The 14,502-nt window shown below is 38.9% G+C and overlaps 1 protein-coding gene across 4 annotated transcripts in view; it reads left to right on the top strand.

Moving 5' to 3' along the window:
• LOC149798644 (FERM, ARHGEF and pleckstrin domain-containing protein 2-like) overlaps positions 1-14,502 on the top strand; it is a 290,202-nt gene that overhangs the window by 151,942 nt on the left and 123,758 nt on the right. For all 4 annotated transcript variants that reach the window (XR_016421008.1, XM_089957482.1, XM_089957479.1 and 1 more), the window contains 2 exons: positions 9,177-9,274; positions 11,597-11,726. Coding sequence is in view for 3 of the 4 variants with exons in the window: in XM_089957482.1 (XP_089813608.1) it covers positions 9,177-9,274; positions 11,597-11,726 (228 nt within the window). In the remaining variant the exon portion in view is untranslated. The remainder of the gene's footprint in view (positions 1-9,176; positions 9,275-11,596; positions 11,727-14,502) is intronic.

Here is a 14,502-nt window from a genome sequence, read left to right as displayed (position 1 = left end):
ATCTTTGAAGCGCAGATGTGGTCGTCCAGTTGGTCGTGCACCTTCTGCTAACTCCCCATATAACAGGTCCTTGGGAATGCGACCTGGGTCCATTCTTTTGACATGGCCAAGCCAGCGAAGGTGCCTCTCGCTGAGAATGGAGAACATGCTGTTCATGTTGGCGCATTCTAGAACTTCTGTGTTGGGTACTTTGTCCTGCCATTGGATGTGCAGAATGAGCCACAACATCTCAGGTGGAAGCTGTTAAGTTTCCTCTCGTGTCTTGCATAGGTGGTCCATGTTTCGCTGCTGTAGAGAAGTGAGCTGAGTACGCAGGCTTGGTAGACACGCAGTTTGGTCTTCTCTGTGAGGTTGCGGTTGTTCCAGACTCTCTGCTTAAGTCTGGCCATCACTGCTGCTGCCTTGGCAATCCTGCCGTTCACCTCAGAATCAATGGAGAGTGAGCTGGAGATGTTAGACCCGAGGTATGTGAAGTTCTCGACAACTTCCAAGTTGTACCCATCGATGGTGACAGAGGGAGGGGAGTCTGCATCCTGCGCCATGACGTTCGTTTTCTTCAAACTGATGGTCAGTCCAAATTCCTTACAAGCATGGGAGAGGCGGCATACCAGCTGCTGCAGTCCATCTTCCATGTGTGATGTCAAGGCTGCATCGTCGGCGAAGAGCAATTCACGGATGAGTACCTCTGTGACTTTAGTCTTAGCACGGAGACTGGCGATGTTGAACAGCATGCCGTCAGCCCTGGTATGGATGTACACTCTCTCGCTGCAGTCCTTGAATGCGTACTGGAGAAGCATGGAGAAGAAGATGGCAAAGAGCGTCGGCGCAAGGACACAGCCTTGTTTGACTCCGCTGATGACTGGGAATGCTTCAGATGTTGCGCCATTGAAGCACACTGTGCTGTGCATGTTCACGTGGAACGACATGATGACAGCAAGCAGACGTGGGGGGCAGCCGATCTTCTGCAGGAGTCTGAAGAGTCCACTCCGACTAACCAGGTCAAACGCCTTTGTCAGGTCAATGAAGGCAATGTAGACGGGCATCTGCTGCTCGCGACACTTCTCCTGCAGCTGACGTAGTGAGAAGATCATGTCTACAGTTGACCTGCCGGCTCGAAATCCACACTGGGACTCTGGGTAGACGCGGGAGGCTAGGATCTGCAAGCGTGCCAAGGCAACACGGGCGAAAGCCTTTCCAACGATGCTGAGGAGGGAGATGCCCCGATAATTGTTGCAGTCGCTACGGTCTCCTTTGTTTTTGTACAAAGTGATTATATTGGCGTCGCGCATGTCCTGTGGGATGTATCCCTGTTCCCAGCAAAGGCAGAGAAGTGTGTGTAGGGGCTGGAGCAGTGCTGGTTTTCCGCTCTTGAGGACTTCAGGCGGAATGCCGTCGCTTCCAGGAGCCTTCCCACAGGCAAGGCAATCGATGGCTTTTCCGCGCTCTTCCAGGGTGGGCTGTGTGTCTAGCTCCTCCATGACAGGCAGGTCTGGAATGGCATCCAGGGCAGTTCCAGTGACATTGTGTTGAGTTGCATATAGCTCGAGATAGTGCTTAACCATCGCTGCAGTTGTTTCCCCTGGTCTGTGATGACTTCACCCGTCTTGGACTTGAGGGGTGCGGTCTTGTAGCTGGGGGGGCCTGTCGCCTTTTTGATACCCTCATACATTCCTCTTGTATCCCCGGTGTCAGCAGCTGTCTGTATACTGTTGCAAAGGTTCAGCCAGTAGGTGTTGGCACAGTGGCGGGCAGTCTTCTGGGCATTGTTCCTTGCAATCCTGAGGGCTTGTAGTGTTCTGGGGCTAGGTGCAGCCTTGTATGCCAGGAGGGCTCTACTCTTTGCCTCAGTCACGGGCTCCGTCTCCTCCCAGTTTGCCTCATACCAGTCAACATTCTTTCGCTCCCTCTTCCCGTAAGCTGTGATGGCTGAATTGTACACAGAGTCACGGATATGGGACCACTTGGAGTCAATGGTGTCATCAGGTGTCACTTTGGTGAGGGCTTCCTTCAGTTTGCTGATGAACTGTTGTGTTTTCTCTGGGTTGCTTGCACAGCAGGTGTTGATGCATGGGTTACCCTTCTTCTTGGCATGGTGCAGCTTCTTGGGTAATATTCGCACCTTGCTGGCCATGAGGGAATGGTCCGTGTCACAATCGGCACTGTGGTAGCTGCAGGTGAGGAGGACACTGGCCAGTTCTGCATGCCTGGTGATGACGAGGTCTAGCTGGTGCCAGTGGCATGAACGTGGGTGTCTCCACGACACCTGGTGGATCTCCTTGCATTTGAAGAAAGTGTTGTTCACACATAGGCTGTGGGAGCAGCACATTTCCAGCAGTCGCTGACCATTCTCGTTGATCTTGCCGAGACAGGTGGACCAGGCCTCATGGTCAGCTCCCACTCTAGCATTGAAGTCTCCTAGTAAGTAAAGGCTTTCATTGTTGGGGATACTGGATATTGCCTGATCCAGAGCCTCATAAAACCTGTCTTTCTCCTTGTAGGTGGAACAGAGGGTTGGGGCGTACACGCTGAAGATGTTGACCGGGCCTAAGGATGTTGACAGCCGGAGGGCAAGGATTCTCTCAGTACCTGATGATGGAGGTTCAATGAAGGCAAGTAGCGTGTTCTTTACGGCGAAGCCTACACCATGCTGCCTAGGTTCATCCAAGGGCTTCCCCTGCCAAAAGAACGTGTAATTGGCTTCCCTGATTGTGCCGCTGCCAGCCAGTCGGGTCTCCTGGAGGCAGGCAATGTCAATGTTCAGTCAGGAGAGTTCTCTGTCAATGACGGCAGTCTTCCATGCATCGTCGATCTGCTGTATGTCAGCGGTCAATCCAGGGCACATGGTCCTGATGTTCCAGGTTGCAAAACGAAGAGTTGGAGTCTTCTTATTTCTTCTTTTAGTCTTTCCTGGTGCGGAGTTTTGTGGCCCACTTGTCGAGATGGTTCTCTAAGCTGCACGCACCCAGTGAAGCAGGCAGGCCATGGCGGGCAGCACCTTACTGACTGGGGGCTGCCCAGCTTGAGGCGGGCGGTAGCTGTCCAGTGAGACCTGATGACCTCTCCCACCGTCAGAAGTAACCCCTGGCGCCAAGCTCTACGCCAATCGAGCTTTGACTTAGAACCGGTAAACTGCTACTTCTCGTGTTGTGCCGACGCCGTATGACGATGATGGAGTGTCCTCTCCAGTGGAGCTATGAAGCCTGGGCAGGGTGGTATGGAGAATCAGCTGTTGTCCATGCAGCAGATCCCCCCTCTCCACGCAGCTGGTGTGCCCAAGGGAACGACGAACGCCGATACAGCTTGGCACCAACGGCGTCGCAGGAGTTGCCAGAATGACATTGAAGTCAATGTCAGACCGCCTTAGGGACTCCATCTCCGGATTTTCTGTCCCGGTTTACTCCCTTAGCCTTTCCCATGAGTGGGTATAGCCACAAGGCAGCAGAGGTTTGGAATTGGAGTTTTCCTTCTCCTAGATGAGCTACCATCCAAGGTTTACGAGTCCCATCTACCCGAAGCAACTGGTTTTAAGGCGCCAGTGGGCCGCCTTCACCCCTTCTCCTGTTAGTAGAAAACATGATCTGCCGGGCTTCACATCTAAGCCACTCGCGAAGGCAAGGAGCTGGATTTTAGTTGACAGAGGCAGTCAGAGACGCCAGCCGTATGGGGCATTTTTTGGAGGACTGGGGCGCTTGTCTCCCACTCCCACCCCGGGCAACGTCAACCTTAGACCACAGGTCTGAACTGCACACAGACAGGTGTACCTTTGCAAAAACTAGGATAAGGTGGCGTTTGGAATAAAGAGCGGTCTGCATACGAAAATGATGGGTCCATTAAGCTTTAAAAAAAAAGGGAACTCCAACTTTTACCCTTCTGCTCATGCGCAAGCAAAATAACCAATGAAAAATGATGTTTCTAATACAACTAGGCATTAGTCTCATGGAAAATCTGTTGAAAGTGATGTATTATGATGTATTCAGAAATAGCCCCCCAAATGTCTTTCTACGCGCATTTCAGGCGAAAACGACAAAAACCTCTGGGGCCGAATGAGTTAATATCCCACTGAAAGTCACTGTTATTTGCAGAAGGTATTAATTTTGTTTGTTATCCACAAATATAACAGTATGATTGCATTTATAGTAAAGTTAATTGCACTTGCATATGTGGAGTCACTGTATTGCTCTAGCTAACTACAGGACTCGTAATACTAATTCAGTTCCCATAGTAAACCTATGCAAACACCATGATATTAAAATTTCAATAACTTAAAATTTCTGAGTGCTCATGATCAAACCTATATTTATCATTATAGATGAAACATGGACGTCAGCTTCTGTGTAGAGAAATGGATATGAGCAGTGGCATTTTAACTACATGTTTTTGAAACAAGTGCTTTCAGTTCTGTACAGAAGAGTCAAGTGCTAAGTTCAGTAATGAGTGTTCCAAACTCAAGACTGTTAAAGAACTGAAAATCGATCAAGAAAGCAATGTCTGTATTTTGTATCACTTACAATTAGGATAAGCTCTCAGAAGAGTCTTTCTCCTACAAAATAACTTTCATTATCAACCAGTCCTGGTCACCCAAACCGATATATACTCTATTTTATGTTCACCCATTTCCAGGCTGGTTCCCATTTTTCTATACAATTAGTACCATGTGTCCTGAATGGAAAGTCATATAGACATGGTGTTTTCCCTAGAAGACTTCTTATCATGTCTGGTTAGTCCTAAATGAAAATGGTACTGATGTTTAATATGGCTGCCACAATGGCCAACTCACTACTTCTCTTGAATGAAGGGTGATATCACCATGGGGTTTTCACTGAAAGATTTATAATGTCCATCTTAAATAAAAATGGTTCTCATCTGATGTCAAGTATGTGGGCATCTTGAAAATCTTGTTTTCACTACTCTTAAATAGAAGGTAATTCTAACTTGGGGTTTTCATCAGAAGAGTTCTTACATTGCCTGATTGGTAGTAAATGAAAATGACTAACCCACAATATGGTCAACATGGAGGCTGTACTGAAACTTTTACTCCCAAAGTTATGGCTATATCATCAGGAGTTTTCACCAGCAGACATCTTATGATACTTAGTTGATCCTAAATTGGAAAATGTTTCAGATGCATAAGTCAACAATAGAACTAATTGTTGTTTCAATTCAAGGCATACTGTTCAGGTATTATACATTACAGTAATTGACCATCAGTTGCCCATCAATTAGGAGAGAATTGGTGTGTCAGCTATCTATCTATCTCTTATTGGATTAGCGAGGTGTGCGCACATTAAGTGCACATACCTCGGATTTATGACCGCACTACGGCCTGTTAATTGTTCCTGGGGGAAGGAATCAGTGCCTCATCCCCCAGGCATTTATGTGCTCAAGAAGCACTGTTAATTTAGCCTCAGGCTGTGGATCCATATAGGTCCCTAATGGGCTGAATGGAGGGCTGACATGAGTGGGAATGGATCCAACACACTCTCATGTTTTAGAAATAAAAATCTGTTTCACTAGATGGGATGAGTGGGAATGGTGCTCACTCACTCATGTGATTATTAGGAAACATTTATGTGCACATTACACGCTGATAATTGGTGTCTGTCCATGGCAGGGGAGGAAAAGTGTGGGAAGGCAGACTGCTGTCTATTGTTTCCAGGTTGATCTAAGGTTCCGCTATGCAGGAATTGTGAAATTTATGTTTTTAATTTTTGAAATTGAGAAAGATATTCTGTGCTGTTTAAGGTTAGGTTTAAGGTGTGTCAGCTGTTGCACCATCAAATCCATGCATGTGTTAATGCCCTCTTGATTAAAGGAAAAAAAGGACAATTCTTGACATGGAATCACTCAAAGAAAGGCCCCACTTATTATCAGGAATGTAATATTTCTGTTGTGGCAAAGCCTCACATTTTTACTGGTGTTCAGGATTGTACCATTTCTCACAAGTTGCGTCCCAAAGGTACCAGCCCAGAGAGCATGTAATTGAAACTAATCTTTCACTGTGATTTGCTTCTTTTGAGGTAGAATGTGGGTTAATTAAGTGCTTTTGTAGATAGTGGTATAGAAGTTGGTTTAGAGTTCTTTCAGGACAATGTATTCTTTAATACACATTCTTGATGGTCAACCTGGTTTTAGCTGGTTTGATACGTGCAGTTTTGTAATATCAGATATGCTGGACATTAGAATTACACTTGCAGCTCGAGTGCGGGTTTTGTCATGATTAAAAAATCCATATTGTAAATACTTTGTATATAATTCTTGACCAGCATGACCCTATTATAGCATGCTCCTTAAAAAATTTGGATATAACACGATTATGGCTCCAGAAATTTCATATGTATGTATTTTTATTGTGCACGAAAAAATATTTTTTCTTCTTAAAAGTATGAAAATAACATGTTAAATAAAAGTTCATTCTGGGATTGTGCTGGGCAAAATATACCATCTAGTGGAGTTTTTTTGGTGACATTGTTGGCTGGATAGGAGAAATTCAGAGGCACCATTAATGGAAGCTGCAAACTTGATATAACACGCACTGGAATATGTACAGTGCAACCCCGCTATAACGTGCCCTGTGATAACGCGAATTTGGATATAATGCGGTCATGGTGTGGCTCCCAAAATTTTGTGTATCCATTCACACATGAAAAAAAATATTTTTTGGTCCAATTACATGAAATAGTGTATAAAAAATTTATTTTCATTTTGGGGAAAAGATTGTGTATGAATTTGTTATAATACAATCGTGGCGTGGTTCCTAAAATGTTAAATACATGTACATGTATTTTTCTCGTACTGGGATTTTTTTTTTAAAATATGAGAAATAGTGTGTAAAACGTTTATTATCATTTTGGGGAAGAGTTCATGTATGAATTTGTGTACAATATGATCGTGGAATGGTTCCTGAAATTTTAAATGCATATATGTACGTGTAATTTTTTTGTACTGGGAAAAAAGTATTATTTTTAGGTACAAGAAATAGTGTTTAAAACATTTATTATCATTTTTAGGAAGAGCTAACGTATGGATTTTAATATAATATGATCATGGCGTAGCTTCTGAAATTTAACAATTTCACCAGGTTCTTGAAGTGTTTTGCCAAAATAAACGTAATTGGAAATGTTACTTATTACTGATCCACGAGTAAAGCCATTAAGTCGTTTTTGTGATTGTCTTCAATTAATTCTGTATACATTCGTTGCCCAAACAATAGCTAACGTGTTTCTTCTTTAACTGCATACACAACCAAGCAGCAGACATTGCGGTGGTTGATAAAAGATTCTCACAATTAAAGATACATCAAAAAACAAAAGCCACCAACATGGTTGCTGGGCTTGGCAAAGTTATTAGACGCAATCAGTTTACCAGTAAATAATGTCCGCTTTATTAGCTGGAACTTTAAAGGGTATGAAATTGGACATGCGTTCAGCTTAAAAAAATTGATGAAAGTGACTCGTGACCATTGCAGGCCTACTGCACTTAGTTCTCTGGTTTTACATGGGTATAGTGTTTGTTAATGAACTCATTATTAATTTCCTATTTTTCATAAAAATATTTTACCATTATGGTAAAGCAAGTTCACAAACGCTAGTCATTCTCTGCATTTTGCACAATGATTAGTTTAGTAGTTTTCACACGTTTCTTCCGATATTCACAAAATCTGAAGTAAAAGTTAAATGCACGCTGAAAGCATGTGTTGATTGTTAATTATTCTTGCTGTAGTCATTCAAATGAATAGGCATACAATCGTTAAGTTTTGGAAATTTGCAGTGGATAAATGTACACAGAAACGCATATGGGAAAATTTTAGCAGTTTGAAATTTGTACAGACATCATTCATAGACCCTGGAACATAATGAACCATACACGTGCTTCGTCTTTCTTAACCTAACTTTGCGGTTAATTGTCCCATTGAATTCAGACACATAATGATCTGGGACAAAATTATTGAATAGTTTAAATATTTATGCAATTTTTGCAATGGAATTACATGTATATGCAAGCCCAGACGGTACGATATCAGATGGCAAGTAAACGGTGTTAATACTCTGTTCATGCTGTATATTAGATGTTGAATTCCAACACAATGATCTGGGACAAAATTATTGATTATTATAAATCTGTGCAATTTTTCAATGGAATTACATGCATTATGGAAGAACTGCATGCCATGACGGCACGATAGTAAACGGTGTTGATACTCTGTTCATCATATACATTAGACATGAATACACGTATATGTGCCAATGAGTTGTGAAAAAAGTAAAATACTGTAAAACCCTGCATTAACACGACCCTGATATTAATGAGATCCAATTTTGTTCATATTGACAAACCATTTGAAAAGTGCATTGTTATATAGAATCAAGTTAGGCTAACATCTGGCCTGAGTACTGAATGCTGTAACAGATTGCAGTAGTCATGCTACAATTGACAAACTTTGGATCTATACTTGAATTCATGGATTTTTCATAAACATGTACAATACTTGACAGATTATGGATTGCACTACACAGATATAAGTTTTCAATATACATGTTTATTTCAGACTAGTTTGTTTTCATTTAATCAAAAGCATGTATTTTTGCACCCAGTTTTACTAGTCTCCCATAGTTGGTGGCCATTTTTTCAATACATACATCATTTTCTTCAGCTAACTTCATTATTTACATTTCAGTCTATAACATGGTCAGGTTCTGTGGACCCCAACAGCCATGTTATAGCAGGGTAACCCTATCCTCAGTAACAGATCCTGTAAGAAGAGCAGTCATGCTCAGTTTGATATAAGCAGATGTTTGCACACAGCAAAATGTATAAAACTTTTAAATTATCATTATATTTAGGAGTCCAAGATTACTTTGAACCCAGTCCAAAACAATCTCAAAACTTGTAGAGTATGACATTCTCACCCACGCTTAAATTTTTTTTTATGGCACTTGAAGTATATCAGTTTTAATGACCAGTGCTTTGAAAGTTAAACAAAACCACAAAGTTCCATGATTCTGACTTGTTTATCTTTCTCTTGATTTATATGTCCTATCCTCTATTTGTCACAGAATTTCAGAATTAACATTACTGATTAGGAATATCATATTGCAGTATCATATTTTTTTGATGTAGTGTATTAGCTGGAACTTTGGAGTTTTTCATAACCTAAAATTTTCATATTTATGTTACAGGTACCTGTTGGCCTTGCAAATAAAACGTGACCTAATGCGTGGAAATCTGCCATGCAGTGAAAACACAGTGGCACTTCTAATCTCCTATGTTGTGCAAGGTAGTTCAGTGTGTGTGTGTGTATATATATATATATATATATATATATATATATATATATATATATATATATATAAATTTGATATAATTTATTTGCCAGAGTATAACAGTTGATATACTGTATTTACCAAGTATTTATCAGAGTGTAACATTTGCTATACTGTATTTGCCAAGTATAACAATTAATACACTGTATTTATCATAGTATAGCATTGATATACTGTATTTACCAGAGTATAACAATTGGTATACCATACTGACAAGAGTATTACAATTGGTAAACTTTACTTAGCAGATTATAACGTTTGATAGAATATCATAAGAATGCACTTAAGTGGGAACAGTCTAGATACAATTTCTGGTTTTCAGTCAAACCCAAAATGTAGGTATTGAAAGGAACACTGTAAAAGCCACATTTAAAGTGCTAATTATAATCTTCTGCATGAGAGCCATGGAGTATACCACCTTAAAGTGAGATTGCGTTATATTGAAGTACAGTATACATGTACATTTGCTACCACTCGGTAAAATGTGATCCATGATCATACTCACTTTTTAACCAGAACTGTGTTATAATGAATGGCCTTATAACCAGAACTGTTATAATGAATGGCTTTATAACTAGAACTGTGTTACAACAAATGGCTTTATAACTTGAACTGTGTTATAATGAAGGGCCTTATAACCAGAACTGTGTTATAATGAATGGCTTTATAACTAGAACTGTGTTATAAGTAATGGCCATATAACTAGAACTGTGTTATAATGAAGGGCCTTATAACCAGAACTGTGTTATAATGAATGGCCATATAACTGCAACTGTGTTATAACAAATGGCTTTATAACTTGAACTGTGTTATAATGAAGGGCCTTATAACCAGAACTGTGTTATAATCAATGGCTTTATAACTAGAACTGTGTTATAATTAATGACCATATAACTAGAACTGTGTTATAATGAAGGGCCTTGTAACAGAACTGTGTTATAATGAATGGCTTTATAACTAGAACTATTATAATGAAAGGCCTTATAACTAGAACTGTCTTATAATGAAGACTTTATAACTAGAACTTTGTTGTAATGAATGGCCTTATAACTAGAACTGTGTTATAATGAAGGGCCTTATAACCAGAACTGTGTTATAATGAATGGCCTTATAACCAAAACTTTGTTATAATGAAGGACCTTTTTACTAGAACTGTGTTATAATGAAGGACCTTTTTACTAGAACTGTTATAATGAAGGGCCTTAGGCTAAGGGAGTACTGTATTTTAAACTTTTCATAATATGTCGCCTTGACAGTTATAGGCTGTGACTTTTTCTAAATTCCTGGTTAAGTATAACGGAAAGGAATACAATGATCAGTTGTTCCCATTCTCCAAATGTAGAAAATTCCATTCAGTAATGGTCCTTGGTAAAAATGAATTTCATTGTAATTTGTCTTGGCAATACACACTTGGAGGTTTGGTCTGTCAGGAACTTTATTACTTACCTACTGGACACTTGGTGCAACCAAAACCTGAAGCTATCCATCAGTCTTATTAATGTGCATTTTACAAATCGGATCAGCTGAGTGGTCTAAAGCGCTTTCCGTTACGGAGCACTGCCATCTCACCTCTGTCTGCATGGGTTCGAGTCTCGGATTCGGCTAATGTGGGTATGTGAGAAAGCTTGCCAGTAGCGTCTCGTGGGTCAGTGGTTCTTTCTGGAGTTTTCCCGTGTTTTTTCTCCACCGTTAATACTGGCCACCATGTATAGCCTATCGTGTGCTGAAATATGGCGTTAAACCCTACAACAACAACAACAAATCCGATCATTCTATGCTTATAGCAGTTTGTTGTCTTTTGTTTTTTTTTTTTCTCTTTATTTTTTCTTTTTTTTTTAACTGCAGAACTCTAGCATATGGCATCGTCACATCAGCTTGTATTTATTTTAGTATATTTTCTTATAACTGACTGCATTTATCCAAAACAGTATCCCAGTACTTCAGGAGAGGTCTAATAAAGGTGAAATGGTGAAGCTTGTATACTTTTCTATCAGATTTGAGTTTACCTCATAATATGTGTATCTTTTTCCAGGCTTTTGTAGCATTTGAAGTACCTTAGCACAGTAGTGGCAATCTAATGCCAACTAAAGGTAAAGTTTAATAAATGTAAATGTAACAACTGAACCCAAAAAATTGGCTCTGCAGCACCTTAAAGTTTCAAATTTGTACTCTAAATGAAATCAGTTTCCATAATCATAAAAAGAATAGTGGCACATTCCAGAAAATGGATTGTAGATTACCAAGGTTTCAGTATGTTTTGCTTTTATTGTTTACAGCGGAAATTGGAGACTACCCCATCGAAGAGTATGACGATCATACCTACCTCAGTGCTTATGGACTGAAATATGTTCCTAACCAGACAGAGGCCTTAGAACGGAAAATCTGTGAATATCACAAACAGCATGTGTGAGTAGAGTAATTTATTTTTTTAAATTGATTAGTTGATTGGTTGGTTGGTTGTTGATTTTTATTCATCAGTTTTAGATAAATTTGTTTTTGAAATGGGCATAATAAAGTGTCCATCCCTCCCTCCCAGTCCTGTACAATATATAGCCATAAAAAAAGAGTCCTGATATCATTGGAAGACTTTAATGTAAGTCATTGTCTCCTACATTACTAAGCATATTGTTTTATGTGAAATAGCAATAGCTGTAGTCTTTCTTTGGTGGATAAATAGACAGTCTTTATGTGAGCTTTGTATTTTTTTCCAAAGTCTTGTTTCAGTGTATCTTAAAGCTGTAGCACATGCAACATGATATTGTGTTGGCATTTGTTTGTCTTCAACTTTTATCAAAAACCTTGTATCCAATTTGGAAATTAATTGTACAAAACTATAAGAGAGATCTTATCCATAATTGAAATATTTCCACTCAGCAGAATGATTTTGGTGTACAAAAAATGACAAACAGTTCAGAAAGTAAATTCTAACTGCAAGATTTGTCCCTTTAGTTGGTGAAAATAGAACACCTCGAAGTGCACATTACAGCTGGAACCTTGATTCTTGCAATACATGTATAATCCATCATAGTGGTTTTCTTGTAGTCCATTGAAAATGTAGCCTAAATCTTACCCAGGATTTTTTACTTTGTCAATAGATTGTATATCTGTTTTTATTCATATATGTCACGATTATTACTGTCTAAATACGTAATGAACATAATTAGTACTGAAAAATCAACTCCAGGCAGAGAAAAGGTTTACAGGTAGCTGTCATATAAATTTATGTTCAGTGTGGTTTAAAAATGCATTATATAGAAAATAGTAGATTTTTCTAGTATTAATTTTATATTTTTTCTGTCTGTTAGTTGACTCAGCAAAAGTAGTAAAGTGGTTCCACACTGTAAATGCCTCCTGTCATGAAATGTAAAGCAGGCACAAATAGTTTTATGTTTAATGGACTCTCTAGAACATCAGCTTTGTTTTCTTTATTGGATCAATTTTGCTCTATTCATCAAAATAGTGATCATTCCTTATTGTGTGTTAAATGATCCAAGTCAGAATAAAATCCATTCCACAATTACTTCATAGCAATATCAATGCACTGTAATTTGAATGACCTTGTCTAATCAACTCTTGACTTGCTATGATACTGGAACATAAAATCCATTCCACAATTACTGCAATGCAATATCAATGCACTGTAATTTGAATGACCGTATCTAATCAACTCTTGGCTTGCTATGATACTGGAACATTCCTGTTTTCTTGGAGGGTGAAGAGGCCTGTGCAAGTAAACTTTCCTTTTTTTTGAAAAAACAAAGTTTAATTTGAAAAATTCATTTTAAATGATTGGTTGTGGTTTGTTGGGCAATTTAAGACAATTCAAAACATTAATGTATGCTCTCTGTTGTCATATCTTTGTAATTCTTCAACCTGCTTACTCTCATACTTGGTATTTATCTCATACTGGTTGGAGGGTTACATGGTATACAGTACAATTTACTGAGCATAAAACAACCATGAATATATTTAACAGTTAATTATATAGTTTACAATTTTCCAATACATGTATACTTCTGAGTCTTTTACAGTTTTAGTCTTCATTGAGCCAATATTCTTTCAGCGTACTTTTGTATTTATTATTTAAATACTGTCAGCCATTTCTAAACGTATCAGACATATAAAATGTATTGCCATGAAGGAGATTTACAGCTTTATATATGCAATTTAAATGTTGTTTAATATTCTGTGTCATTTCTTGTATTGGTGCATTTTATTGTGATGGTTAATAGAGAGTTTTAACCAAATCAAGCAGACCTATTGTTAATTTGCATCAGTATTTTCATATGCAGTAATTGCACTGTACTCAGAGTTATAATTGACAATCAGTGATTATTCATTGCCAATTGAAGCAGTTATTAATTATGTGGAACCGAAAGGGATGGACATGCATTGGTTTTTCACTTGTCTGCATATGAACCAGAACTCAGAGCTATTATGTAAGTGTATATAATATAAAAAGAATTTTGGGGAAATTCCAGTGTAGAATGGAATTTGGAGAATATTTCATAAGTCTCCACTATGGTCTTCTTAACTCGAACGAAAGGAAAGCTGTCCTTCATTTTTATTTGCCTCAGATTTTGTGCACACACATAATCGGATTAAATTCCAATTATTTTCTTTATTGAACTTGCCTTTGCAAAAGCTCCATTCATCATCTACACCTTAATTAAAGCCCATAATGAGGTTTTTAGATAGTAAAGATTTATCCTTTCTTGATGGATAAAAAAGGCAATCTTGATAAAAATGGAGTCTTTTATTGAGCTTTAATCTTCTGCAAAGATTTTTTTTTTCTAACTGAAAGTTGATGTTTTTGTAATTAAGGATGTCTGATGCAAACATAGTCATGTTTACTGTGCAAATTGAGTTGACATAATTGTCATGTCAGCATTATGATGTCATCCAGTAAAGCTATAGTACTAGGAGTAATGGGAGGTATTCAGCGTAACGTTCGTGTGATAGCAACGTTGACTATTAAATAATAAAGGTGTAGGACCATAAATTTCAGTCTGCCATATGGCATTTATTGCAAAAAGAAGTAACTCAACTGAAAATTAATGAAACTTGACAAATTGTTATCATTCTATAACTTAACTATAAACCAGGTTCACTGTCTTCCTGATTTTTATTACAGGTTGAATCTTGATTTAATAAAATGTCATGTAATGGAGAATTCACTTAG

Source organism: Sinohyriopsis cumingii, chromosome 5 (assembly GCF_028554795.1).
Source record: "Sinohyriopsis cumingii isolate HCF-2022 chromosome 5, ASM2855479v2, whole genome shotgun sequence".
Taxonomy (NCBI): domain Eukaryota; kingdom Metazoa; phylum Mollusca; class Bivalvia; order Unionida; family Unionidae; genus Sinohyriopsis; species Sinohyriopsis cumingii.
The sequence above is the reverse complement of the archived record's forward strand: the minus strand, read 5'-3'. Positions and strand labels throughout refer to the sequence as shown.